Below are 26,673 nucleotides of genomic sequence, written 5' to 3'. Positions count from 1 at the left end.
AGGAGGCTGCTGTCGTTATCTGTCGATCACGGGGTCCTTTTCCTTTGCTTTTGTCTAAGAGCACCTGCCCCGCCCCCTCTCCCCTCCCTGCCTTTTATCCTGTTTCGTGGAACGAAGAACGGAGTTTTCGCAGCGATAAAATGGGGCATTTCCAGTCTGTAAAAATAGCTCAACCACCACTTTGACTTGAACCCCAATAAAATGGGGCATTTACCCTCTTTAAAAAAGCTAGATCACCTCCAGTTTATAACTCTGCAAGTAGATCGCAGTCTCCTGGAAGTTGGCCACCCCTGGTCTAAACCACTGAGCCTCTTGGGCTTGCCGATCAGAAGGTAGGCAGTTTGAATCCCCGTGACGGAGTGAGCTCTGTTCCAGCTCCTGCCAACCTAGAAGTTCAAAAGCATGCCAGTACAAGTAGATAAATAGGTACCACTGTGGCAGGAACGTAAATGGTATTTCCATGCACTCTGGTTTCTGTCATGGTGTTCCATTGTGCCAAAAGTGGTTTAGTCATGCTGGCCACATGACCTGGAAAGCTGTCTGTGAACAAACACCAGCTCCTTCGGCCTGAAAGCGAGATGAGTGCCGCAACCCCATAGTCACCTTTGACTGGACTTAACTGTCCAGGGGTCCTTTACCTTTACATTTACAGAAATCTTCTGGGTCTGTGGGAATTGCAAGTGGTCTGCAAAAAAGAAAAGGAATTTGGAGGTGGAGGACTCATGTCCTTTCAAAACCCCATTAACCAAAGCTTGAAACCTGTCATCTAAGAGGATGAAGTGTGGGACTGTGTATGGGGGAGGGGGGAATGTACTAAGAAGAGTCATTGTGCTGCTGGTTCTTCTAACATCACCCAACATTGTGTGTCTGCACCATTTTGTAGTTATGTCACTTTTAACGCCCTTTTAAATGTAGCAGCCATTATGCCATAGCTCCATCTTATGCTATGCCATACTGCCACAGCAGTCATTCTGTGACTAAATTTGCCCAATTAAAGTGGAGTCCATTGCACTACCACAAAAGATCTTTTTGCAGTTAGTAAAGTGATGGGAAAGTCATTGAAAAGTGTGGGATGAACATATAAATCACTTACATGGATGGCATGTAAACCATCCCCTAAGCAAATCAGGATGAGATTGGAATGAATGCTCATTCTATTATAACTTCCCTGCTAACAAATCAGAACAAATGGTCAATAAATAATGGACATAGTCTAACTACTGTGTAGCCTTGTTCAAGTAAATCAGTATAAATGCTTAATAGAAACAACAGTTATTTCATTGTCTTCAGATTATTGGTTATTTCTTCTTCTAAGTGTGCTATTTTATGTAATGGCTTCTTGTTTTAAATGAATCGAACACATAATAATAATTAATAAAATAAGATGGGATTTTATTTATCATGATGTATGTTGTATTTTTCTGTTGTGAACTGCCCTAGGATCTACAGATGAAGGGCTGTATACAAATTTAATAAATTTATTTATTTAATAAATAAAAATTATTAATAATAACTGTAATTCATGGCTACAGGACACACACATACCCCACCTATCCAGTGTTTCTAAGATTTTGCATTCGCCTCTAAATTCTCTGGAAAATGCTTATACGTTTTATTTCAGCTTACTTATGGCTCATTCTTGCCACTACAAGTTTCCAAAATGCTATTCCCATTTTTGTACCAGATGGTCCCAAATGAATCCCACCAACACATTGGAGTTGTGCTATTACTTCAACATTTTGGATGGACATGGGTTGGTGTTGCTGCTGTGGATGATGACAAAGGGGACCAGTTTTTACAGACAATGGTGCCAATTCTTTCCCAAAATGACATCTGTTATGCCTTCATAGTAAGACTGCCAAAATGGAGCTATGTGGAAGAGTTAATAAACTTGATTTTAGAGCAATGGAAAACTTATGTAACTGTAACTGAGAAAAAAGCCAATGTAATTTTTTTATATGGAGAACCTCCATCCTTCCAGGTTCTGAGGATATTGCTGTTCCTAGCACCATTCTTGGAATGGCCACCTCTGGGAAAAGTATGGATTATTACATCCCACTGGGATTTTGCATCTCTCTCTGTTCAGAAGATCTGGGATATTCAAACGTTTCATGGTTCCATATCATTCACAGTTCATTCAAAGGAGCCTTTAGGATTCCAAAAGTTCATTCAGATCGTAAGACCTGCCTGGGCCAAAGGAGATGGTTTCATCCAGGACTTCTGGGAACAGGCATTCAGCTGTTCATTAAAAATGTCTAAGGGGCAGGAGGAAAAGGAGAATGAAACCTGCACTGGGGAGGAAAAGCTGGACAGAATTTCAGGGGTTTTGTTTGAAATGAAGATGACAGGCCACAGCTACAATGTCTACAATGCTGTCTATGCTGTGGCACATGCTTTACATGCAATATACAAATTCAGTTCTAAACATAGAAGAATGTCTGAGGGAGAAGAACAAGGATTTCAGAATATGCAACCATGGCTGGTAATTACAGCTCAATACATTTTAACATTTTCTCCTTTGTTTCTGCAAATGCCCATGAAACCAAATCGATGGAAATGAAATGTTAAATTATAGACACCACATATGGTGTTTATACACTGTGATACACAAAATAATTTCAAGATTTAGGTTACCCTCTGTTCATATTGCCTTTCAATCTAGGTTCATCGCTTTCTAAGGAGTATCTTCTTCAACAACTGTGTTGGAGATACTGTGCATTTTAATGACAATGGAGAATTAGTTGCTGGTTTTGATATTACAAACTGGGTGATTTTACCCAATGGTTCATTGGCTAGAATCAAAGTTGGAAAACTGGATCCTCAGGCTCCTTCAGGCAACAAGTTAACCATTCATGATGACCAAATTGTCTGGCATCAGAGCTTTAACCAGGTGAGACATAGCTGCACATGTTTGACTATGTAAGTTTAGTTTTAGCAACCCATCTTTCCCAATGATTTTCAGCTGCTGAATGATAAAACTTTTTAAAATCATAATTCCTTCTCCATAGTTCTTCAAACTGCAGCTTTATAAAGTCAAACTGGTCTACTATATTAGTATTGAACCATAGGCCTGATGAAGCATGCAGTAGATCTTTTACCTCACAGATTCATCTTTAAATTCATATTTAAAACAAGGAACCAGGAAACCCTGCCTCCCCAATAATACACTTCTTGTATTGTTGTTTGATCATTTAAGCCAATTTTTATCCTTTTTTAAATATCTCATTACTTTCCAGCTTTAAATCTGATAAAATGCCACAGAACTTCTTTTTGTTTTGTGAAATGTTTTAGCTGTTGTTGTTTGGAAGAAAAGAAGGTCTAATCTCTTAGAGCCAGGCTTACTTTTACAGTCTGTGACCCCACGTGGGGTTGAATAGGTGGCAAAAGGAAATTTACTGGCGAATTTATTTTCAGTGGATTACTCCTGCATCCTATTAACAGTCAACTATTCTTAAGATGAGACTATCTAACCTGCATAATTCCATGTAGGTGCTGCCTGTTTCTGTGTGCAATGATCATTGCTATCCTGGCAGCAGCCGAAAAAAGAGGGAAGGAGAGTTATTCTGCTGCTATGATTGTGCTCCATGCTCAGAAGGGATGATCTCTGACCAGAAGGGTAGGTGGCATAAAGAACAAACATATGGCCAAATTTCTAGAATGCAACATTGGAGATGGTTGGGTATTTCTTTGGATTATTTGTATCTCTTGAACATATACTGTATGAAGGCAGTTTAAATGTGCAACTTAAGAGTGAGGGTAAATTTTTTATAAAAGACTTAAAAGATCATTAAAAAGCGCCAAGAGGAAGCAAGGCAGGCCTCCCTTGGAAGGGATTTTCACACCCACCAAAAAAGATCATTCAGATGGATCTAACCCAATCATATCTGAAAAGTCAAAATCCTCTCTGGCAGAATTTAATGCATGGATCGATTCATGTGGAATTATATAGTCATTTTGATAATATGTCCCTACAATGTTAAAAGACGTTGAAATTCACCACCCAGTTATTTGAATTTGGCCCTGGAAATGGCCAAAGACAGTGAAGCTGTTTTAAGAGGACAGACATATTCTCCCATTAAAAAATTCTGGTCAAGGCACTAGCTTCTACATTGTTGAATGTGTGTAAGGCAGCCCCAACGAGACCATATTGCAAGAATCCCATCTCAATATAACCAGGACATGTATCCATCACTATGGTCATATTCATGAGAGAAAAGGGGGGTGGGGTTGATTGAAGCAACAGGTACTCCACCCAAAACTGGGCGGGCACACAACACACCTGTCTCTGGCAGCCACCAAGAGCAAAATTATTTAAATGCTATACATACAATTTAGCAAAAAAATTCCAAGGGATGGTTTGTGCAATCTGTGTAGGCTGTGGGCAAACCTGCTTTTCATTGGTTCTCCTTCTTGGCTGAATTCAGAACTGTGTCTCACATTCCTCTCTAAGCTGAGAAGGTTGGACCAAGTTGTGTCAAGGAGCTATTTTCTCCTTGCTGCAGCATTCCCAACCTATGGCCTCATGGGATATATGACTCTTCCTTGTTTGTTTCTTTGTTTCTTTGTTGTTTAAATAACAGCAAAAATGCATTTCTTCCAAATACATTTGCTTTCGTATGTTAGTTCGTTTCATGGCTCGTCATGCGTGATAGGACATTTACTTCATCTCTGAGCCACCATCATATTGTGTTCTCAAGCACTGTTTCCTCTGGACACAGTTGGTGGGCCTCAAGAATCTGGGGAAATGAAGAAGTTTCTATTAGTGTGAGTTATACCCATCAAGCCTTTAAATAGATGGTTGGAGATAAAAAAGTATTTTATATCCAAAAGACCCAGTCTCTGATTTTTTTCGTTAAGTCTAGATTCTCATTCTTATATTCGCCAAAAATAATTTTCCAGTCACTTGGATTCAGACTGTGCTAGTGACACATGCATTAAGGACTGAGAAAGAATGGCATTAAAATGATATAGTGATCAAGAGTTTTCAGGGGGGTGGACTCTTAGCTATGTACAGTGCCACTTCACTATAATCCACATGACCTTTGTGAAACCAAGATTAAACAAAATGATGCATACTTTGACATTACTGGACTCTCTTAGAGTTTGTCAAATAATTACAAAATGTGGGGGGGGGGTGTTTCACTCTGTGCAAAAGTTATTTCTTTTTGATAAATGTTTTTGAAAATCTTGAAATACTTAAAACATTACTTCCTTTTTTCAGACATGGACACCTGTGTCAATTGCCCTGAAGATCAGTATCCCAATAAGGACCAAACTGAGTGCATTCCAAGGGTCCCAAACTATCTCACTTACAAAGAAACTTTAGGGATCATCTTGGCTATCTTGATTATTTCTTTCTCTTTGATCACAGTTTTAATACTGGGGACTTTTAGGAAGCACAACGAGACTCCCATTGTCAAAGCCAACAATCAGACCCTCACTTACACCCTCCTCATCAGCCTCCTCCTTTGCTTCCTTTGTTCTTTGCTTTTCATTGGACAGCCTGGAATGGTGACCTGCCTTCTCCGACAGACAATTTTTGGCATTGTGTTCTCTGTGGCCCTTTCCAGCGTTTTAGCAAAAACCATCACTGTGGTTCTGGCATTCATGGCAACCAAACCAGGATCCAGGATGAGAAAATGGGTTGGGAAAGGACTAGCAAATTCAATTGTCCTTTCCTGCTTCTCTATTCAAGCTGGTAGTTGCACAGTTTGGCTATTTGTTTCTCCTCCATTCCCAGATGTGGACACACAGTCATTGGATGGGGAAATCATCCTGGAATGTAATGAGGGTTCACCTATCATGTTTTACTGTGTCTTGGGCTATATGGGTTTCCTGGCCATTGTCAGCTTCATAGTTGCTTTCCTGGCTAGGAAGTTACCTGACAGTTTCAATGAAGCCAAATTCATCACTTTCAGCATGTTGGTGTTTTGCACTGTTTGGTTATCCTTTGTTCCAACTTACCTGAGCACCAAAGGAAAATACATGGTGGCTGTGGAGATCTTCTCCATCCTGTCCTCTAGTGCCGGATTACTGGGTTGCATCTTTTCCCCAAAATGCTATATCATTGTGCTGAGCCCTGAACTGAACAACAGGGAGCAGCTAATAAGGGGGAGAAAATGAAAGACTGTATGTTCCTCTGTTTATTTTAAGACCGTATTCCCTCATATTGAAGGGGGTATTGATGGCCATTTAAATTGAACGCAGCTTATTATGCCTTGCTGCATATTGAATATATCCCTGTATTATACCTGTATGAGCTCAGAGAGGGAACCAAGTAAAGGTTGATCTAGGAATCCCAAAGCAGGGCCTGGTTCACAGTCCAAACTGTTTCTAGCACCCCTTGCACTCTGCGTCACCCTTTGCCCATCTGCTTATTGTCCTCCCCGGCTATGCCAGAGGCCCCAAGATGTAAAAGCCTTGAGAGAGAGGCATTGCATAGAACTGACAGGAAGACAGAGCATCCTTGTAAAATGTAAACATCCCTGGCAATGTAAAAGGTAAACATCCCTGGCAAGGATCCTCTTATCAGAGGGAATGGTGCATTAGCTGCCGGAGACACGGAGAGAGACTTGCTAATTATATTATTGAGCTAAATCTGATCCTATCATTTGCATTGCCTGCATTGTATAATTCTGACTGTATGCTTTCCTCCTTAAAATGCCTTCCTCTTTGCCTCTCTGTGTGTCAAAGTGTAATGTAAGCAAAAGGAACAGTGAGACAGCTTGCTATCAAGGCCGAATAGCTGACCTTGTCTGGAAGACAGAACAAAAGACATAGAGAGGCTTATCAGTGGATGCACTTCCAGCCTGAAGCTGGAAGTTGCTAGCTTGATGCATAAACTAGTCTTACTGAAGGCTTTGTTGAGTCAGCATGTGTTTATGAGAAGGACCGGACACAGGAAGATCCATATATGTACTTGTAACCTATGACCCTCTTGCGTGCACACTCTTACAGAGTGGATTCCTGAGGAGGGGAGAAGGAGCCCAAGAAGTGTATAAGAATCTTTGCAAATTTGTCTTTCTTTACTCTTGTTGTGAAGGTGATCACCAAGAGTCTCTTAAATTTAAGAATTAAATTCTTCCTCTGGATTCAACCCTCGGTGTCGTTATTGACTGTCTCTGTCCCTGCCTGGGCGCAACTTAAGGACCCTTATTAGCAAATAAGGCTACAATATGAAGTGAGATATTCAGGGGAGGCCCTTTGGAACTTGCTCCTAGAGAAGTTAGACTGGCTCCCACCTTGTTGTCCTGCCACTGGGAAGTGAAAACTTACTGGTACTCGTTCCAACAGGCTGTTGGAAACTGAATCCTTGTAATGAAAGGCCTGGTGCCGTCCTTTTTTATTATTACTGTATAACTGTTTTATGTTTTCAATTGTTTCTATATATATAGTTTTAATTCTAACAATGTTTAATTGTTTTTTAACAAAGTGATTAACACCAACTTAAATATCCAAATGGAGCTGCAAGCACTCAAAACGACAATTGAACATATCACAGATCAATCAGAGAGAGATAGGGGGACTGGATAAAGTATGCAGGATTCCAGAAAAAGAGGGAGGAGAGATTATTGCTTTTATTTTAAGTTGTTTTGACAGTTTGAAGATAGACCTTCCCCGATTGTTCTCCCTGACATTCAACAGGTGCACAGAGTGGGTGGGCTTAGAGCAAGAAAGGCAGATGCACCAAGAGACATTTTGAATGCTGCCAAACCAAAACTTTGATGCCTTTGATTTTAAATGCCTTACACAGCTTTCAAGAACTTAAATACAACTCCATTTCCAGATATGGACGTGCACTCATTGAAGGAGAAAATTATATTAGAATGTTGTCTTTTTTTCTCTGCAGGGATCATGGGTGTTGTGGGAAAAGGGATAGAGAATGGGCTTAGTATGCTGCTTTGTGTATAAAGAATATGTGCATATTTGCTTGGGCAGGGACAAGCCATCTCCTTGCTGTGGTGTCTGTCCCGTGTCCGCAAAGCCTGGGAGAATTGGCAGGCTGCCTTGTCTACACCTTCTTAATAAAGCACTAGAAGTGGCCATTCTGTTGTTTTTGACATCCTTCTTTAGTATCTCTGCATCCAACCACTCCTATATTCCCTCATTTGGGCCTACGGTTCAGAATGGATGTTCTCCCTCAACATATCACAAAACCTGTGTCAATTATGAGCTGAGCAGTGACATAAGGCCAATCTATATGTTATGTTAGCTACATACAGTCATACCTCGGTTTGCGACTGCCTCCGTTTGCGATCGATCAGTTTGCGACCGCCGTGGACCTGGAAGTGTTTACATCTGGGTTCCGCGGCGTGCGGATGCGCAGAAGTGATATGCACAGTGCGCGCATGCGCAGAAGCGCTCTGTCGGCGCTTCGTGCATGCACAGAAGAGCCCCTTGGTTTACGACGAACTCGGGCAGCAACCGGCTCCACAGAACAAATTGCAGTTGCAAACCGAGGTATGACTGTATCTGTGCCATGCTTCCCTGTTGAAGCCATGTTGGAACTAGAAGGAATTGCCACACATACACACTGATTAACAGAAATTTTATTAGTTGTTCTTCTGGAACCAGTTAAACTCAACTTGAGCTCCTTGTTTATCCCAAAGCTGGTGTCTCGCCTTGTTATTTCTTCTTGTTCCACCTTGTTATTTCTTCTTTGATTGAAAATCCCTCCTGAAAAAGCACTTTTTCTCTGAAATATCTGCATAATTTCATTGTCCTCATATATACACAAAGCAGTATTTTTATCATTATCAATCTACTGTATTGTTATAGATTAATTTCACTCCCAATAGTCTTCCTCGGCTGTTTCCATGCCCTTGCCTCCTCTTTTTGTTCACTCTGTTTCCTCCTTGCATGACTACAGAGAACAGGGTAACTTGAGAAGTCACTATAGCAGGACTGAAGAACATTTGTGGGCCCAGCTCCCGTGGAGCCATGGGAAGGGGGCATGCATGCAAGAAGACTCAAGTGTCCAGTATTGGGATCAAATCAGGCCATGACTCATATTGATTACAGATGTAAGCCAGTTTTGGCATAGGCATTGAGTGTGTATCCTAAAATCAACCAAACCAGTTGGTGGATAGTAGGGGTTGATCACTGTCAGGGGTCACTGTATAATGTGCATGAAGTGCCTCCCTCTCCCCATGGCTGGCTTTTAGAGCCTGGGATTAGCCCAGAGGAATGAAATCTTCACCTAGGCCCTCTATGAAATTGTACCCCCTTGCTAACTACTGATTGGCTCTTGCAGCCTTGTGAGCATTTCCTGGCTCCTAGCATATTGGGATAGGCAAGAAACAACCCCTCCTGTCATGCTGAAGCTAGGGAGAGGAGCTGCCCTCTCCACCATGGCCACACCATACCACAGCTGCCACCCTGCCACAATTCCATGGGGAACAGGGATTTTCAGTTCATGGACCATATTTGCATATGAGCAACCTTCCAAGGGCACAGTTGTGGGCAGGGTCATAGTAGAGCATGGGTAGAACAATTGAAGTAAGTCTTACCCAGGAATGAGGAAGAAATTCAATTTAGTTTGTATTTAAAGATCAACCTATCGAAAACAATATGTGGCCAAAACACAAATATTCTTCAAATTTTTCATGTTTCTGAATTTTTCAATGCAGCCAAGTAATGCGTGCAATAATGCATAAACTAAAGTGTACTAGTCTAGACTAAAGTGCACACAGAAACGCATAGTGAAAAGATTTAACAAATGCATTATATTAAGGAACACAGAATTGCAGAAACCTGTATATTTGGCAAAATTACATAAAAATTTGTACAACAGAAGAAAAGCATACTAAAAGAACCTGACAACATATTTAAATATAGTCCCAGGAAAAGGTAACTTGCGGCCACCCGGCAAATTTCCACCAACAAGTTATTATCCTTCTAAGAAGAAAATAATTGTTCTATAATTTGGGGGAAACTCCTAGTAGTTCTGCATGTTGCAACTGCCAAGACCAACAACACACTGGGGAAGATATAATCATAATTACTGTTTTTCATCTTCTCATACAGTTGACATCCAGAGTCCATTAGCAAGATGAACAATCAGCATCTGAGGACAGCTATAAATCACACATGTTATTAAGAACACGATCTAGACATAGGTAAGATGGTGCCAATTTTCTTTCTATGATCATTTGCTCCTTATATTTGCTCCCTTGCATCTATCACCTTTTTCTGTAATGATTTTAAGCTCCTTCTCCCCCCCCAAACCCCCTACTGCATATGTATCCTAGTTCTCATTCTTATTGCTCTATTCATCTTCCACTTCTCAATTTCTTACTGTAAAAAAGAGGCCCACATTGATTAGATATTGATTTACACATTCATTCCTGCCTTACCCTCATGTACCTTACATTCTTTTGGACAAGCTGGTTGAAAATCCTCACGGTTACACTTTTTTTCTTACACTTTAAAACAATATAATAGATACCTGTAGATGAAGAGGAGCACGTGACTATTTTTTTAAGAAAAGGAAAAGGTATACTTCTTCGGATCTCCCTTTAAGAATACAGGGAGGAGATAACAAGAATATGCTCTTGAAGGTCACAGATTGATAAGGATCTACATTTAAATATAAGACTGGCACCCAAATTCCCTAGAAGACCACTCGGTAACCAATGTAGCAGCAGAATCAACTAAAATTCAAAGAAGGCTGTAGCAACACTGGTAATATCCTCATATGTGCTGTAGATGGAAATGTACGTTTGGAGGGGACTTTTTGTCAACAAAATCATATTGGTGGTAACATTGCTGCTTGTAATGCTGTGTCATGCTGTATGCAAGACTCATTCTATTAATTGCTCCATATATAATGATCCTCATCCTATCCCTCATGAATTTTACCAGTCAGGAGATTTTGTCATTGGTGGGATTGTTTCTCAAGTCTACTTCCTTTATAATAACCTCTCCTTCTTGGAACAGCCAGCACAGGCCTTGATTGAGGAATCCATGTAAGATTTCCTTCCTTCCTTTCTTCGTTCCTTCTCTCTCCTTCCCTCCCCAACCTTCCCACACACACCTCTATCTCTCTCTCATTCAACAATAGTTCAGATCTCAATATCTGAGTGCATATCATTAAGACATTATTTCTTATCCTTCATGATGCAACTAATCGTGACTACCTTACACTGGGACAATCTAGGCTTTGTGTTTGGATATTAAAGCACCATGGATTGGGGCCATCAATCAAATCTGACTCCTAAATGAGAGTATGCATATGATAAATAGGTTTTCAAGAATAGTATTGTCCCCACTTGTTATTAATATTTATTTATTTTTAATGCACAGGGAAAATCATAGGAGTTTATGTTTTCTGAAAAGTAATTGCTTAATTGTCTCTCAGGCACTTTCCACTACCCTGACATAACTGAAGTATGGTTTTCAAATGCAGGTTAGTTTATGGAGGTTTGAAAGTCTCCTTTTTGCAAATGGTAGATGCATTTAAGTTACATTAATGTGTCCCTGCCTTTCAGGAATTAAAGGATCCATTATTTGTTGCTTGCACATAACTGACTTGATCGTATAATATATTTCTTCATTAATTGAAATGGTTGTTATGAGGTTTTCAGGCGTGTTCAAGGCTCAATGGGTGGACAAGAGAGAGGCACACATTCAAGTCCCACTCCCAATGCCCTTGCATGCGTCATGCCTTCCCAGTCCCTCTGTTGATTAATGTGACATGGTACATGATTGTGAGAGGGGTTCTAGTCACATTCAAGCAAACATGAATAAAATCCTCCTTATTACACTATAATGTTTTGTTGACACAACATTATTGTCTTAAAGAAAGTAAAACTAACAATGCAAGGAAGAATATATTAAGTCCTTGAATGACTCCAAAACATTCTGATCATTTAAATATTCATCAGAAGAATAAATGTTTCATATAGCTTACTTTCTTCTAACTTCATTGTATTATCTCCTTGGCTTTTTCAACTTCTGTAGTACTGAGTTACATTTCAGTATCAGAAGTTTGCATGTGAATGATGATGAAGTGTACAAATGTATTTTTGTGGCTGATTTGCTGTTGTTTTATTAAACAGGCTGTACCTCTTTTTACAGTTCACTGCCTAAGAACTACCAGCACATTTTGGCTTTAGCATTTGCTGTCAAAGAGATCAATGAGAATCCCAGCATCTTATCAAACGTCTCTCTGGGGTTCTATATCCTCAATAGCTACTTCAGTGCAAGAATGACCTATAAAGCCACCCTGAGCCTGCTTTCCAAACAACAACGGTTTGTCCCCAACTTCTGTTGTGATGACCAGAACAAGCTGATAGCTTTCATTGGTGGATCTATCTCTGAAATCTCTGTCAATATGGCTATTATTTCAGCAATGCACAAGACTCCACAGGTAAACTCTTGGTCTAGAGATACCACAAAAGTGTCTCACCATCTTGATGAGGGATGCTGGAGGATTCCACTCCAAGCACACATGGAAATGGAAATTCACATGTTCATTCGTAGTTAGGAAAGGAAATCAGGCAAGCACATATTATCTGTATTCACTATTGTTCTTTTCTTTTGAATTTTGAATTTTTAAAATTAATTTTCCAAGTCATTACAAATCAAACCAAATTAAATTAAATTAATACAATTTCTTAAAATCCGGTTTCCCGTTCCTGTTCCAAACATATGATCATCCTCATTTGCTCACATAGCACATATTATCTGTATTCACCATTGTTCTTTTCTTTTGAATTTTGAATTTTTTAAATTAATTTTCCAAGTCATTACAAATCAAACCAAATTAAATTAAATTAATACAATTCCGGTTTCCCGTTCCTGTTCCAAACATATGATCATCATCATTTCCTCACATAGCCACATCATTTTTTTATTTAGAGGCCAGTTGACATCCTTCACTTGCCGTTAAACCATTCATCCAGCTGGCCATGTTTTTCACCTTATAAGCAGCACCTTCATTACATATTATAAAAAATAATAATCCATTTCACACGTGTAGTCCTTCATATACATTGTTGTTCAGGATCTGGTGTGCTGGGAGAGTTAATTACTATATTCCATTGTTCAGTTCTCTGCAGTGTTTTTATGGATGGTACAAGGCCACATTCCATTCCTTTTGCTGTTAACAGACTAGCATCTGAGCTGCAGCCATAAATAACTCACAAACTCCACCATTAAAAATCTGTTCTAGAGTTCTTCCTCTGAACACAGTGGGGGTCATAGTAAAACCTTGTTAAATTCCTTGTTGAGCATAAATCAAAAGCCTCCCCCTCTTTTCCAAAATAACAAACAGAATAACATAGCAGCGGCTACACACATCTCTTTCATTATACAGGAGAAGACAAGAAAAAAGGAGGCCATTTGAAAACCATAAGAAAGCACAAAGCACCTTGTCCTCCCCCTTCCTTTTCCAAAGAAAACATTCAGATACCTTCAAAGAGCCAGGCCCAGTCCTTTCGGCAGCCCATTAGTATATGTCAGTCCAGGAGCACCTCTTGATTAATGCCAATTGTCCGAATTATGGAGAAACCAACCACAAATCATGCCAGAGATGGATGCTCATCCATGGCAGGGACACACTTCCAGGTTGCACCCACTCTGCCTTTCAAGTTGGCAGACATGGGCTTGTGTGGCACAGTAAGATGCAGTGGGCTCCCCAGACCCCACTGGAGTACATTGGTGGGATTTTTGCCCCATAAATCCTGGCATTCTTCTGCCTGAACCCCCTTGCTGCCCACAGAGGGCAGCAAAGAGCGACCACCATTGACTCGTGACATAGCCGGAAACCTCACCATTGTTGTTTTCAGTCCTGATGACAAACACACAGTGCTATTATTCTGGGAAGACACAGGGGTATGCATATCCCTAAACTTTTTGTGAATCTAAGTTTGGCATCATTGAGAGGCAGTATTTCCACATGAGTAGGAAAATGAGAGTACCCCTAAACATTTTTTTAGAAAAAAAAGCACTGCAAACACACATATTCATTTTTTTCTGATATTTCCTTTGAACTGAAATGAATGACCATTGCATTGAAATAAATGATGTGGTGCCTTGTAATAAGAACATCATTAATCACATCATTATAAAATTTGGGCACAGCAGACAGACAGGTGAATAATGTTGTTCTTAGTAAAATAAAAAAATTCCTTCAGTAGCACCTTAAAGACCAACTAAGTTTTTATTTTGGTATGAGCTTTCGTGTGCATGCACACTTCTTCAGATACAGTGAAATAGAAGTCCCCAGGCACTTATGTAGAGAAGGGGTGGGGAGGGGTGGGGATGGGGAGGGGAGATCACTCAGAAGGGTGGTGGAAGTGGGTGATTGACTGACTAAGTTGTTCTTAGTGACAGTGGAATGGATTTTTTTGTATTTTTAATCTCTTGTTGGAAGCTGCCCAGAGTGGTTGGGGAAACCCAGCCAGTAGGGTGGGGTATAAGTTGTTGTTGTTGTTGTTGTTGTTGTTGTTGTTGTTGTTGTTGTTGTTTGCTTATACCCTGCCCATCTGGCTGGGTTTCCCCAGCCACTATGGGCATTAATTATTTATTATTATTATTATTATTATTATTATTATTATTATTATTATAAATAGCACTGATGGCAATGAATACAGGTTGGAACAGAAATTATTCCTTCCTACATCCCTAGTCTTGATTTCAGCACAGATTCAAAAAGTTGCCCATTTTATTTTCATTAGCAATCGGCAGACTATATGGTAATATTGTCAGATTGATTCACAGATCATGGAAAAATAGATAATGGAAAACTGCTTGGAAACTAACAAAATGAAAATAAACAAAAGCAAAGCTTTGAATAGGAGACAAGTGGCAGGACAATAGTACACTTGAAAAGGACCTCAAGAATACAGTAAACCAACAGCTAACTAACAGTCACCACTGTGATACAGCTGCAAAAAAAGAACTCTTAATACAATTTCAAGCCACATTAATACAACCATAGCTTCTAAGTAATGAGAAGTAATAGTTGGATGTTATTTACAGTTAGCACACCTCGGGTTTGGTATTATGTCCAATCCTCAGTGCTGTTCTTTGTGAAAGATAAAGATAACTTGTAACAAGTTCAGTGGGAGACAATGGTTCAGGGGAATGGGGAGAAAACATTATAGCAAAAGGTTGGAGGAACTGGGTATACCGTATTTAGTACAAAATTTCTCAATAGATGTGACAATGAAGAAGGAAACAAATTGTCCTCTGCTGCCCCAGAGGGCAGGACAAGATTTTGGAGCAGCATTTGAAGGCTCTTTTTAATAGTGACTGCAGTTCAGATATAGAACTAATTACCAAAGGGTACTTCCTGGAGTTCTTTAAGGAGAGGGATGAAAAGCTATAAATCATGGGTAGTCAAATACCTGATTGCCTGCAGGACCATTTCCAACTCTGGGATACAAAGACATACTTTTTTATTGTGTGAAAAAAATCTTACATGTTTTATTTCAGCTCTCTTATGGGTCCTTTCTGGCAGTACAACATGGCAAAATGCTATTTCCATTTCTGTACCAGATGGTTCCCAACGAAGCCTACCAATACAGGGGAGCTGTGAGGTTACTTCAGCATTTCAGATGGACATGGGTTGGGCTCTTGGCTGTGGCAGATGACAAAGGGGACCAGTTTTTACAGACCATGGTGCCAATGCTGTCCCAGAATGGCATATGTTATGCCTTCATAGTAAGAATACCAAAATGTAATTATGTGGATAAATTGATAGAATTGCTTATTCAGCAGCGGAAAAACTATGATATTCTCATGGAGAGAAAAGTCAGTGTATTCTTTGTATATGGAGAACCTCCATCCTTTCAGGTTATGAGAATGTTGCTATTTCTAGCACCTTTCTTGTCACTGCCACCTCTGGGCAAAGTGTGGATTGTTACATCCCACTGGGATTTTGAATCACTGTCTGTTCAAAAGATCTGGGATATGCAAGCCTTTCATGGTTCCATATCCTTCAGTGTTCATTCAAATCAGCCATTGAGATTTCAAAAGTTCATTAAGGGAGTAAGACCTTCCTGGGCCAAAGGAGATGGTTTTATTCAGGACTTCTGGGAACAGGCATTCGGCTGCTCATTAAAGTCTAATGAACAGGAGGAAAAGGAGAATGAAATCTGCACTGGAAAGGAGAAGATTGAGGATATTCCTGGAGTTCTGTTTGAAATGGACATGACTGGCCACAGCTACAATGTCTACAATGCTGTCTATGCTGTGGCACATGCTTTGCAGGCCATATACCAATCCAACTCCAAATACAGAGGATTGGAAGAAGGAAGGAAATTTGACATTCAGAATATACAACCCTGGCAGGTAATGACAATTAAATACAATGGCTACAGAACAGATTAGCTTATGATCCAGAAATAAAGGCACTTCTATCTCTGCATGAAACAATTCCAGCAGTAGGCGACTGTTTGGGGATGAGGGTATTCACTAATGACTTTTTCTCCATAATGGGCCAAGCATTTGTAGCCTAATAGGCAGGAACAACAAGAAGCAATAGAAAGTGATCTCGTACACAGAAGAAGACCCAGACAGAATGCTAACATTGGAATACAGTATTTGGGGGGCCTAGAATCATAGAATCATTATTTATCCCTTTGTCAATATACTCTTCTAAATTAGGTCCATCACTTTCTAAGTAGGATCACATTCAATAATAGTGCTAGAGAAATTGTGCACTTTGATGGAAATGGAGAAATTGTGGCCAGTTTTGATGTTACAAATTGGATGATGTTTCCCAATGGCTCAGTGATGAGAGTAAAAGTTGGAAGGCTAGAACCTCAGGCTCCTCCAGGCAAAGAGTTAATAATTCATGATGACCAAATTGTCTGGCACCAAAGCTTTAATCAGGTGAGACGTATCTTTTGAAAACATATTATTGCAGTTGAGCTTTAATTCTTCTGAAATCTCACAGAATCTCTTTATTTCATGAAGAAGGCCTCATCTCAAAGAGGCTTCATCATCTTAATTGAAATTTCATGAGGGCAGCAATGCCTTTCTGATTAATGCCTTTCTGATGAACTGAAGCATTGTTCTTATTAATCAAACCAATCAATTAAATAAATAAATAAATAAATATAAGGAATTAGTTTTGCATTTACCTCCATGTGAAACCCTCTACAATGCACAAGTCCCATCATTCCTGGCCACTGATTGGAGTTATGTCTAGAGGGCAGCATTTTGGCTACCTCTGACTTACAAGCAAACTGCAGTCTCCCCTCAATCATCCAGCACTTGAGACTAACTACCTTTTGTTGTAGGTCCATGGCTTGATGTAGAGCAAATTGAATGAGAGAGATAAATGAAGTGCAGTTTTCCGCCTTTCAGTTATCTTTTTAATTCTGGCTGGTATAAAGACTGACAATTTTGGTGCATGGGGGCAATGTGCTTGTGTAGAATGGATGACTGGCCTTGCTAATAATCCTTCATGTTTCTGTCCAGGCGCTGCCAGTTTCTATATGCAATGACAACTGCTATCCTGGCTATAGCAGGAAGAAGAAGGAAGGAGAGAGATTTTGCTGCTATGATTGTGCTCGGTGTCCGGAAGGAAAGATCTCACACCAGAAGGGTAGGAGGAGTAATCAATAAATTTTATAAAATACATAGGGAACAGAACATAAAACAACATCACCTAGTGTCACAACCCTCCAAGCAGATCTTAATGCACTCATCAATTCAAATGGGAGGTTGCTAGTGTGTGTGTGCGCGCGTGCATGCCTAAGAAATGTAAGACTTTAAAGATTATCAGTCAGTTTTTGAAATGGGTCTGGAAATGAAGTAGAAGCTTCAAGAGAAGAGAAATATCTTCCTAATATTTACTTCGGAATAAGATATGAGCTGCCACATTTTGGAACAAGTGAAATTTCAAAATCTTCAAAGGAACCTCCAGGTGAATTGCATTGCAGTGATGCATCATCAATGTAATGAGCACATGTTTACATGCCAGATAAACCTCATTTAGGAATGGGCACAGTTGGTGGACCAGCCCAAACTGGACAAACATACCACACCCCAGGCAACAATGTCCACCTGGATGTGAAAGAGCAAAACTATTACAAAATTATAAGTAAGATTTAGCAAAACTACACATGTGATGATTAGTGCAATTTGCATAGACAGTGGGAACAACCAACTTGCATGTTTTTTTTCTTTTTTCATGTATAATATTCAGAACTATGTGTATGGCTTGATGCCATCATTGAGATAAAAAGGGAATAGCTTTTTTATTATCTCCAGTATCCCAAACTAATTTTGATTTGTTTATTCACATATAGTAACCCTCATGGAAGACTGTCACCTAAAGCCTTCACTTCTGTGGCTTCCCCAATAATGGGAAGTAGGTAAATGGTGATTTAGCAGTAGATCACTATATTATTTTTAACATTAGTAGGAATTGTTGATTCCATTATTTAAAGATAACAATAGAAAGGCTTTTATTTTGAACCAGACTGTTAGGATTTCTAGACTTTCTTTATTAAGAAGCAGGTTTGCATTTGAATATAAAGCTGACCTGTTTTCTCTCTCTTTTTCTCCCCCCCCCCCCCCGCAAAAAAGCAGACCACTTTGCAAAATTTTCTCCAAACATTCTGCACCATACGTTGTGGTGGCCTCAATTTCCCCCACTCAATGGTTCAAGTGGTAAAGACAAAATAATGCACAGGTTGCCAACACAGCTGATGGCCACTTACAGCAGCAGCCAAAAAAACCACATCATTTTTGGGCTGGTTAAACAGGAAGAAGGATGCTCTGATATTGCTACTGCTAATGGGGATTTGAAGCCCAACATTGAGGGGCAGGCATAAAATTTCTCCTCCCGCTAGAGAAATTTGGTGCAATCCTCTTCTCACTTCCCCATTTCTCTGCTTGGTCACCCCAAGTATATGCAGTGCATCCCAACAACTCACCAGTAAGGAGAGATAGCTAATTTTCTTCATCTGTGAGACATTATCTTATTGCACATGTGTCCCACTGAGATGAATGTCACTTAAGTCAATACATGATTAAATGTTCATATCCATTGTAAATGAATCAAGTACTGTATTCCATTTTTGCATCCATTCCACAAGCAGAATCAAGTCAGTGTGCTTCAGAAACTTCATGGATGGTCCACCATCCGGGAACTGACCAGACCCAAACTATTACAGTTTCAGATGGTGTGCAATGTGTCTCCACACCATGCTCTGGGATTAAAGGACTCTCCAAACTCAAATACAATATTAATAATTAGGCACGTGAAAAGTACTTTCTGGGTGTTTAAAGTGTTCCATATACACTATCCCAATAACACCAATAGCAATTTTGTAAATTACACATGAAGATTAAGACTAACAAAGAACAGCATTTCCAAGTAAAATAAAAAAAATTACTTCAGTAGCACCTTAAAGACCAACTAAGTTTTTATTTTGGTATGAGCTTTCGTGTGCATGCACACTTCTTCAGATACAGTGAAATGGAAGTTTCCAGGCACTTATGTAGAGAAGGGGTGGGGAGGGGTGGGGATGGGGAGGGGGGATCACTCAGAAGGGTGGTGGAAATGGGTGATTGACTGACTGATAGCTGTTGATGACCGCAAACGACTGCAAATGGTTTTGCATGAAAAAGCAAGGGTGGAGATGGCTGAAGATCGCTTATCATGTATAATGAGATAAGAACCCGATATCTCTGTTCAAACCAGGTCCCTCCATGGTTTTGAGCTTGGTGATAAGTTGCAATTCAGCAACTTCTCTTTCCAGTCTATTTCTGAAATTCTTTTGTAGTAAGTAGCTGTCTTACTACAAAAGAATTTCAGAAATAGACTGGAAAGAGAAGTTGCTGAATTGCAACTTATCACCAAGCTCAAAACCATGGAGGGACCTGGTTTGAACAGAGATATCGGGTTCTTATCTCATTATACATGATAAGCGATCTTCAGCCATCTCCACCCTTGCTTTTTCATGCAAAACCATTTGCAGTCGTTTGCGGTCATCAACAGCTATCAGTCAATCAATCACCCATTTCCACCACCCTTCTGAGTGATCCCCCCTCCCCATCCCCACCCCTCCCCACCCCTTCTCTACATAAGTGCCTGGAAACTTCCATTTCACTGTATCTGAAGAAGTGTGCATGCACACGAAAGCTCATACCAAAATAAAAACTTAGTTGGTCTTTAAGGTGCTACTGAAGTAATTTTTTTTATTTTACTTCGATCCAGACCAACACGGCTACCTACCTGTAACCAGCATTTCCAAGGGTCACCTTCTATGTTCATGGCTTGAAAAGAAATCTGTGTCACACAAAAATTGGGTCACCAAAAAAAAATTTAGCCATTACCAGATCTGCATGTTCACTAAACACTCTCACTTTCTCTTTGAAATTATGGGAATCCTTTCTCCTAGTGTTGGTCAAAGAACTGCAAGAACATTAAAAAATTAGGAAGGTGTTGGTTAACATTTTAAAATACTTAAACCATTCCTCCTTTTTTTCAGACATGGATGTCTGTGTCAGTTGTCCAGATGACCGGTACCCCAACAACAGCCAAATTGAATGTATTCCCAAGATTCCAGTCCACCTTTCTTATAAAGAAACGTTAGGGAGCATTTTAGCTATCACGGCTATTTCTTTCTCCTTGATCACAAGTTTAGTACTTGGAACTTTTATGAAGCACAAAGACACTCCCATAGTCAAAGCCAACAATGAGACCCTTACCTGCATCCTCCTCATCTCTCTCCTCCTTTGCTTCCTCTGCTCCTTGCTCTTCATTGGACAACCTGGAAAGATCATCTGCCTTTTTCGACAAATTACTTTTGGCATCATCTTTTCTGTGGCTCTTTCATCTGTGTTGGCAAAAACCATCACTGTGGTTTTGGCATTCATGGCAAACAAACCAGGGACCAAGATGAGGAAATGGGTGGGGAAAGGACTCGCAAATTCTATTGTCCTTTCCTGCTCCTTTATTCAAGCAGGCATTTGCGCTCTTTGGTTATTTACATCTCCTCCATTCCCAGATAGAGACATGCACACACTGCATGGAAAGATAGTACTAGGATGTAATGAAGGTTCAGCTACCATGTTCTACTGTGTCTTGGGCTACATAGGCTTCCTGGCCATTGTCAGTTTCATTGTGGCTTTCCTAGCCCGGAAGTTGCCAGACAGTTTCAATGAGGCCAAATTTATCACTTTCAGCATGTTGGTGTTTTGCAGTGTTTGGATAACCTTTCTTCCAACCTACTTGAGCACTAAAGGAAAATACATGGTGGCTGTGGAAATCTTCTCCATCCTGTCCTCCAGTGCTGGATTGCTTGGTTGCATATTTTTCCCTAAATGCTACATCATTGTACTGAGGCCAGAGCTGAATAACAGGGAGATACTAATAAGAAGAAAATAATAATAATACAGTATGAGAATGCTTATACAACTGGATAGCTCAGTTGGTTAGAGCATGGTGTTTGTGACACTAAGGTTTCAAGTACAATCCCCATATGGAAAGCTACATATTCCTACATTGCACGTGGATGAACTAGATTATCCTCCCGGTCCCTTCCAACTCTCCCATGCTATGATTCTATTACCTGGTTTTATCTGTGTTACCTGGAAATAGTGAGGGCAGGGATGCTATGAGTATTTATGCATGAGTGCTTGCCTAGGCAAATGTTGCTGCTCAAATTCTCAAGGGGTCCCTGTATCTTGATTCTTCTCTCACACATACACTTTTGACTTCAGCTCATCTGCAAGATGTCCTCCTAACCTTTGACTATTAGTAAGGCAAAAACAGTGCTCAGCATAGTGTCACTATTGTCTTTTTTCACTCAGCATCATGGGATTTGTAGCTCACCGTGACATATATCAGTTGATAAGTCCTTTGCCTACACTCTGAAGAAGTGTGCATGCACACGAAAGCTCATACCTATGACAAACTTAGTTGGTCTCTAAGGTGCTACTGGAAGGATTTTTTAAAAAAAAATTTAACTTTGAGGCAAGTAACTGTTGTGCTTTGATACAATACCTGCTCGCTTTTTTCTTTATTGAAACTCACCCAACCCCTAACTCAAATTCAGGGCCGGCGCGTTCACTTAGGCAAGCTAGGCGACGGCCTAGGGCGCTAGAATGTTGGGGGCGCTGCTCAGCTTGCCCCCAACCCCCGCCGCCACCCGCCGCCCTCCCATGGCGCGCCTGTGGACACGGCGGCAGCGCTCTGACAGCGCTGCCGCCGCGAGTCTCTTTGCCCGGGGAAGTGCGCTAAGCTCTGGCAGCGGGCGGAGGCTCAGCGCACTTCCCCGGGCAAAGAGACCCGCGTCCATGGCGGTGGGTCTCTTTGCCTGGGGAGGTGCGCTGAGCCTCTGGCCGCCACCACCGCTTCGCCCCCTCACAGCGGCGGCAACCGGAGGCTCAGCACACCTCCCCAGCCGGGCATAGAGACCCGCGGCGGCAGCGCTGTGACAGCGCTGCCACCGCGAGTATCTTTGCTTGGCTGGGGAAGCGCGCTGAGCTCTGGCGGCGGCAAAGAGACCCGCATCCATAATTGGGTCCCACATAATTGATCACATGACATGGTACACACACACACCTTTTGTGGGCAAAGGTGGACTGGGTGGAGGGCAACAAATTCTCTGCTCTCCCACCCCCCCTACCCCAAAAAACAACCCCTTTTAAAAATGGAATCTTCCTCCATCTCTAAATGTGAATGAAGAAAACATTTCTCCATTGCCTATGATCTTAAAATTTGGGGGCACACAATCAAGGGGCAGCTGTTTTGGAATGGCAGTAAAGAGCATTTCTTCAAAATAATAATATTAATTAATTTAGGGAATCCTGCCACCCAGATTATGGCTTCTTGGTTAGTAGCCAAACTGACTGTAAAGAGAGATTAGACAAATTCATGGAGGGTAGATGTGTTATTGAGCTCTCTGCATGTATCTATCTGTGGCTATTAGCTATATTGGCAGAGAAGAGATGCAATGCACTGAGTAAAAAATGTACCAGTAGGTGGAGGGTGGAGAAGGATATTATTATTATTATGCATCCCTATACCCAGGAGACTCAGGGCGGTTCACAGAATGAAATCAAGATATAAAACCACAAAATTAATAATAATAATAATAAACCAATAATAATAAACCAATAGCCCCACCCTCCACAAAAAAGAACAACACATTTTAAAAGGGCATAGGATATGGAATGCAACATAATGAATTAATTATTCCCAAACTTTGAAGCAGTTTCTCCTTCAAGCCCATCACTTTAAACATCTGTAACATGGCTGGCTAATGATTAGCCCTCTAGATTTTGTCGCGACATCCCTGGTTATTGACAATGCTGATGGGGATGATGAGAGTTGGAGTCCTCTAAGCTCTGGAGACAGGGACGTATGAAGGGAGGGGTGACGGGGGCGTTCCGCCCCGGGCAGCGCAATCCCGAGGGCGCCATGGCGGCTCCCTCTGCCACGCCCCCAGAACACGCACCAGCCCCGCCCCGTCTGCTCTGTGCCCCCGGTACCGGAGAAGGAAGCACTGCCAGTGTCTGGGGGCCACCTCTTGGCCCCCTGCCCCAATCCTATAAGCTATGTCTGAATGTGTCAAAAATGGATGGACGTCTTACCAACAACCCACATTTCAGAAACCAGGAACATTCCTGAAAAAACAGCAAGGAAAAGCCATAGAACCTTCATAGTTTACACTCGAAAAGGATCTTGAGTCAGATTAGAATAATGGAAAAGAGCTCTGGGACCGTTCTGCAGTTTCTCGAATGCCAAGTCTCTGCTTACTGATAGAGCTCTGTGGTATACTGACATGTCAGCCCTGTTCATTAATCTTCCTGTTGTGATGCAGGTGGCAACAGAAACTCTCAAGAGGACATGGTGTGCAAGAGAGAGGAAGTTAACTCACAGTGCATTAATCTGACTAGGCATTCCAGATTCACTGGGCTGGAAATATTGTTTCAATGTGCCTTGTATCCCAATCAGATGAAATATTGATGTAGGTTTGCTAAGTGATTTCATCCTTAAAATGCCATGCAAAGGTCTACCAGTCTGCCCAGCGGCGGAGGAAACCTCTCAGGCTCCTGGGGCAAACCACCCATAGAGGTGGGGCACGTGACGTCCATAGGGATGGGACAGGGCATGTAGTGCCTTTAGGGAGGGACGGGATGGGGCGTGTGGCACCCATAGGGACAGGATGGGGTGTACAGTGCCCATAGGGATGGGGTGCGCTGTGGGGCCTCAGCTGCCCTACAGCTGGGGGGGAGGCAGAGAGTGGACAGCCTGTAGGGGCTGAGATGTGTGGCTTGGGCATGCTGCAGGCCCCACGGTGAGTGCTGTCCGCAATTTTGTCCTCGCTTGCTGCTGTGAGGAAGCAGGCAGGAGGAGGAGGAGGAGGAGGAGGAGGAGGAGGAGGAGGAGGAGGAGGAGGAGGAGGAGAGGAACAATTGTTTTTTTATTTTATTTTTGTTTTTGTTTTTTCTACTTTTTCCCTATTTTTTATTTTTATTTTTTCTATTTTCTATTTTTCTTCTATTTTTTCTATTTTCTATTTTATGTTTTATTTAGGGGGGGGCAGAAGGTGATCTCGCCTAGGGTGCAAAAAACCCTAGCACCGGCCCTCCTCAAATTGTGAACATGTTCTCCCAAAACATTTCCCACGCACAACCCAGTTGCCTATTACAGTTGTCTCTCCACTCTCTCAGTACATGTTTATGAATGGAGTCCATAGGGAACACCACTGGTTTTGCTGCAATAAGTTAAAGCATCTTTGAAGAGCTTCTACCCTATTGAGGAAGAGAGACACATCTGAAGTACCGTAAGTCCAAAAGACTCATGAAAGTACAATAGGCATGCAGGTGGAACAGTGAGATATTCTTGAAGGGAAGAAAAAGCAAGTGCCAAAACTCCAGTGAAATATATAAGGATTATGCTGGCAAGAGGGGGCAGTTCAGATCCCAAAGACCTCAGCACTGACGTCACATCCCAAGAAGCCATTCCCAGCCTTCACACACTCAGCAAGTTTCGGCCCTGCAACAAAAAGGGATACGAGATGATTATTTCAGTCTAGCACCAGCAAGCAGTTCCCTGACAGGTCTAAGCTGTCTACATAGCAAACACAGTAAAAATGGCAGTAAAAATCACACTAACTACAGAATAAATAAACAATTTATTTTACAAGCTAAATGACAAATTAAAATGCACACATTGATTTCCCTCCTCCACACTTCCTTGCCCCCTTCACCTTTGTATATCCACCACTATTGTCCTTATTCTTATAAGCTGTTTGCCTCTCTCTCTCTCCCTCTCTCTCTCACACACACTCACCTGTGCTCTCATGGAGCCATCCCACGGCTTTTGCCTCTAATAGCTGCCAGGCATCACTATGTTCTGCAAAGTGGACATGTAGCCAGAGAACAAGAACTGTTGTCCATGCAGTTTGAACCACCTGATATTATGTGCAGGGAAGGGGGGGGCAGCAAGTGATTCTCGCTCATCCTGTCAGAGACACCTCCAATGTCTCATTCTTGGAAATCATTCTAGGATGGATCCAAGAATGATTTCCATCTTCAAGGGCCCATCCAGGTGAAGACACAGAACAGCGTTTGAGCTTTCCAAATGTCCTACCTGAGTAGGCATTTCCCCCAGAATCTCTGCTTCACTCAGACCTAGTATGTATGCTGAGCACGTTGGCATCGAGGGACCAGAAAACATCAGCATTCTGCAGGGAGACTAGCCTCAAGAGAAGTGATTCATTTGCTGTTGGGGAAGTAAAGAAAAACATTGCACACCTTGCAAGCATTTCGTTTAGTCTTCCTCTGTTCTCCAAAGGGTTTTGAAAATCCATGAAAACAAAGAAAGGTCGCAATCTGTGGAACTCAGGAAATAATGTACAAAAGTGTACAGCATTGTTGTGGGAGCCTTTGGGAAGCCTTGAATGCTGGGCCCTTGGAAGAAGAAGGATTCAAAGAGAATAATTACCCCACTGCCAACTCCCAAGGTCTGGGCATGCTAGCCAAGATTTCAGGCTTCCCAGATCTACTTTATGCCTTAAACCAGGGATGGATAACTTTTTAAAGCCACATTGGTACCTGCCCAACAGGTAATATATGACATCATATATGGGGCACATGACCGTAGTTCAGACCAAATGGACAGGCCTAGTAGGTCATATTTGGCCCATGGGCCAGAGCTTCCTCACCAAATTATGTCTTGGATTAGAGCACATTTCTTTCTGTATCTGCACCCATTTGAAGCAGTCTTTAAGATTGGCCTCCAAGGCTCATTGACCTGGTGTCAACTCGGGTCAAATTAGCAGGCATTGCACATAGCACCTTTTCAGCGGTGGCCCCCAGCTAATGGTCTCCCTCTCTGGGCATGTACAGGCAAAACTCTGAATGCTGTTTGTGCCAGCTGGGAAGAAAGATGGGGGAGTTCAGCAAATCCATTTGCATGTCTCTAGCTGGCAGCTCTACAGACCCTGATGTCTGTGAGCTTCCTTGGGATGGGGAAGAAGAGAGAAACACCAGCTGTGGCTTATTGCTACCTTTTTCATGTGTGTGTGTGTGTGTGTGTGTGTGTGTGTGTGTGTGTGTTTCTCTGTTGCTACTGTGGATAAGGGAGAGAAGTTTATTACTGTGAATGCTAGTGGGCAACAATTTATATTGCTCAGGGTGAGAGCCTGGATAGTTTGGAGAGTAGGAGTAAAAGATGTTAAGTTACTCAAAAGC

At 41.4% G+C, this 26,673-nt stretch overlaps 2 protein-coding genes across 2 annotated transcripts; both read left to right on the top strand.

Moving 5' to 3' along the window:
* The first annotated feature begins 5,223 nt into the window (after window positions 1-5,223).
* LOC118077511 (vomeronasal type-2 receptor 26-like) lies at window positions 5,224-6,123 on the top strand. The gene has a single exon (XM_035101120.2). The coding sequence runs from the start codon at window positions 5,224-5,226 to the stop codon at window positions 6,121-6,123; it is 900 nt and encodes a 299-aa protein (XP_034957011.1).
* Window positions 6,124-13,602: 7,479 nt separating this feature from the next.
* On the top strand, window positions 13,603-21,355 carry LOC118077512 (vomeronasal type-2 receptor 26-like). Its single transcript, XM_060281200.1, has 3 exons — window positions 13,603-13,620; window positions 17,434-17,560; window positions 20,457-21,355. The coding sequence occupies exons 1-3, from the start codon at window positions 13,603-13,605 to the stop codon at window positions 21,353-21,355; spliced, it is 1,044 nt and encodes a 347-aa protein (XP_060137183.1).
* Window positions 21,356-26,673: the final 5,318 nt, after the last annotated feature.

This window comes from Zootoca vivipara, chromosome 13 (assembly GCF_963506605.1).
Source record: "Zootoca vivipara chromosome 13, rZooViv1.1, whole genome shotgun sequence".
In the NCBI taxonomy this organism is placed as follows: Eukaryota; Metazoa; Chordata; class Lepidosauria; order Squamata; family Lacertidae; genus Zootoca; species Zootoca vivipara.
Note: the sequence above shows the minus strand (reverse complement) of the source record. Positions and strands in the feature narration are given on the sequence as shown.